A 2,460-nucleotide genomic window follows, 5' to 3' on the forward strand; every position below is an offset into this window, starting at 1 on the left:
AAGAAGGAGAGTGATGGAGTGCTGCATCAGATGACCTGGCCTCCACAATTACCCTACCTCAACCGACTTGAGATGGTTTGGGATGAATTGGACCACAGAGTGAAGGAAAAGCAGCCAACAAGTGCTCAGGAGGGAGCTTCTTCAAGACGGTTAGAAAAGCATTCCAGATGAAGCTGGTTGAGAGAATTCCAAGAGTGTGCAAAGCCGTCATCAAGGCAAAGGGTGGCTACTTTGAAGAATTTAAAATATAAATATATGTTCATTTGTTTAACACCTTTTTGGTTACTACATGATTCCATATGAGTTATATCATCATTTTCATGTCTCACTATTATTCTACAATTTAGAAAATAGTAAAAATAAAGAAAAACCCTTGAATGAGTAGGTGTGTCCAAACTTTTGACTGGCACTATGTATGCACGTTTTTTATGTATGTTTGTGTGTACTGTTTGTGTGTGTATATGTGTGTATATGAGTATATGTGTGTTTGTGTGTGTGTGTGTGTGTGTTTGTCTGCATCTGTCTGTGTTGCCTTCAGCTCCTGCAGTCCGCCCACAGCCTCTCTTGTCTTTTTAAAGTTGTGAAGGTCAGTCAGTCCAGTTGGTCAAGTTGGTCAATTCAGTCAGTCAGGGTAGATGAGGAACCCAGAGAATGTGCTGTATTTGTTGGTGTTTCCTCCATGGACCTTCCCCCCGTCCAGCTGTACACACACCTCGTCCCCCACGTCTAGATGCAGGATCACACTGTTAGACGCATAGTCATAGTTCTGGTCCGCATCCTGGGCGATGGCACTGGCTCTCACCTGACAGACAGACAGACAGACAGACAGACAGACAGACAGACAGACAGACAGACAGACAGACAGACAGACAGACAGACAGACAGACAGACAGACAGACAGACAGACAGACAGACAGACAGACAGACAGACAGACAGACAGACAGACAGACAGACAGACAGACAGACAGACAGACAGACAGACAGACAGACAGACAGACAGACAGACAGACAGACAGACAGACAGACAGACAGACAGACAGACAGACAGACAGACAGACAGACAGACAGACAGACAGACAGACAGACAGACAGACAGACAGACAGACAGAGCAAATGTCATGTGTTGAAACCATCAAGGTTATAGCTTTACAATAGGCAAACCCCTCCTGCTTTGCAATAGTAACTTAATGAATGCATTTGTGTCTCCGTGTCCACAGGAGTAAACCCAATTACATGTGTTAAGAAACAAGTAAAGATCCACTGCCTGCGGGTCAATACAGACTCAGCTCCCCACCAGCATGCAAATGGAAGGAGGCTCAGACTGGGCCGGACACAGTGGATGCATCCCAAATATCTCCCTATTAGTGCACTATAGGCCCTGGTCAAAAGTGGTGCACTATAAAGGAAATAGGGTGCCATTTGGGACACAGCGAGACACTCAATACCATGCACATTGAGCTCTGCTATTAGCGCTAGGGCATTTACATCATAAGCAGCAGGTCAACAGCTGCTGGGGGAAGATAATGTTGCTGTTTCTAGACCTGACTGCCTGACTTCCTGACTTCCATCCCTGTAGACCAGTGGTCACCAACCGGTCGATCTTCAAGGCATTCCAGATCGATCGCCAAACATTTCACTAGTTTGATACTAGCCTACGTGAGATGTAATAACTTTTAAAATCATGACCTGAGAGAGACTGTTTTGAGTGAGTTCATGTCTAAGTTTTTATTCAGCACTGTCAAAACTGTTTTTATTCAACACTATTACAAAATATAAAACGCGCTTCTCCCTACTTCCACTCGTGCTGCAGCTACAATGAATGAGTAGCCAGATGTAGGCTATTAATAGCCCTGCGTTTTTATTATTATTAGCATTTTGTCATGTTCAGTTGAAATCGGAAGTTTACATACACCTTAGCCAAATTCATTTGAACTCAGTTTTTCACCATTTCTGACAATTAATCCAAGTACAAATTCCCTGTCTTAGGTCAGTTAGGATCACCACTTTATTTTAAGAATGTGAAATGTCAGAATAGAGTGATTTATTTCAGCTTTAATTTATTTCATCACATTCCCAGTGGGTCAGAAGTTTACATACACTCAATTAGTATTTGGTAGCATTGCCTTTAAATTGTTTAACTTTGGTCAAACTTTTCAGGTAGCCTTCCACAAGCTTCCCACAATAAGTTGGGTGAGTTTTGGCCCATTTCTCCTGACAGAGCTGGTGTAACTGAGTCAGGTTTGTAGGCCTCCTTCCTTGCACACGCTTGTTCAGTTCTGCCCACAGATTTTCTATGGGATTGAGGTCAGGGTTTTGTGATGGCCACTCCAATACCTTCCCTTTATTGTCCTTAAGCCATTTTGACACAACTTTGGAAGTATGCTTGGGGTCATTGTCCATTTGGAAGACCCATATGCGATCAAGCTTTAACTTCCTGACTGATGTCTTGAGATGTCGCT

At 43.4% G+C, this 2,460-nt stretch overlaps 1 protein-coding gene across 1 annotated transcript in view; it reads right to left on the reverse strand.

Annotated features, from left to right (window-relative positions):
• Positions 1-507: 507 nt before the first annotated feature.
• The window catches only part of LOC124023152 (complement C1q-like protein 4), a 19,998-nt gene continuing 18,045 nt past the window's right edge, over positions 508-2,460 (reverse strand). The window contains exon 3 of the mRNA XM_046337691.1: positions 508-802. Coding sequence (XP_046193647.1) covers positions 623-802 — 180 coding nt within the window. The 3' untranslated portion in view covers positions 508-622. The remainder of the gene's footprint in view (positions 803-2,460) is intronic.

Source organism: Oncorhynchus gorbuscha, linkage group LG03 (genome assembly GCF_021184085.1).
Source record: "Oncorhynchus gorbuscha isolate QuinsamMale2020 ecotype Even-year linkage group LG03, OgorEven_v1.0, whole genome shotgun sequence".
In the NCBI taxonomy this organism is placed as follows: Eukaryota; Metazoa; Chordata; class Actinopteri; order Salmoniformes; family Salmonidae; genus Oncorhynchus; species Oncorhynchus gorbuscha.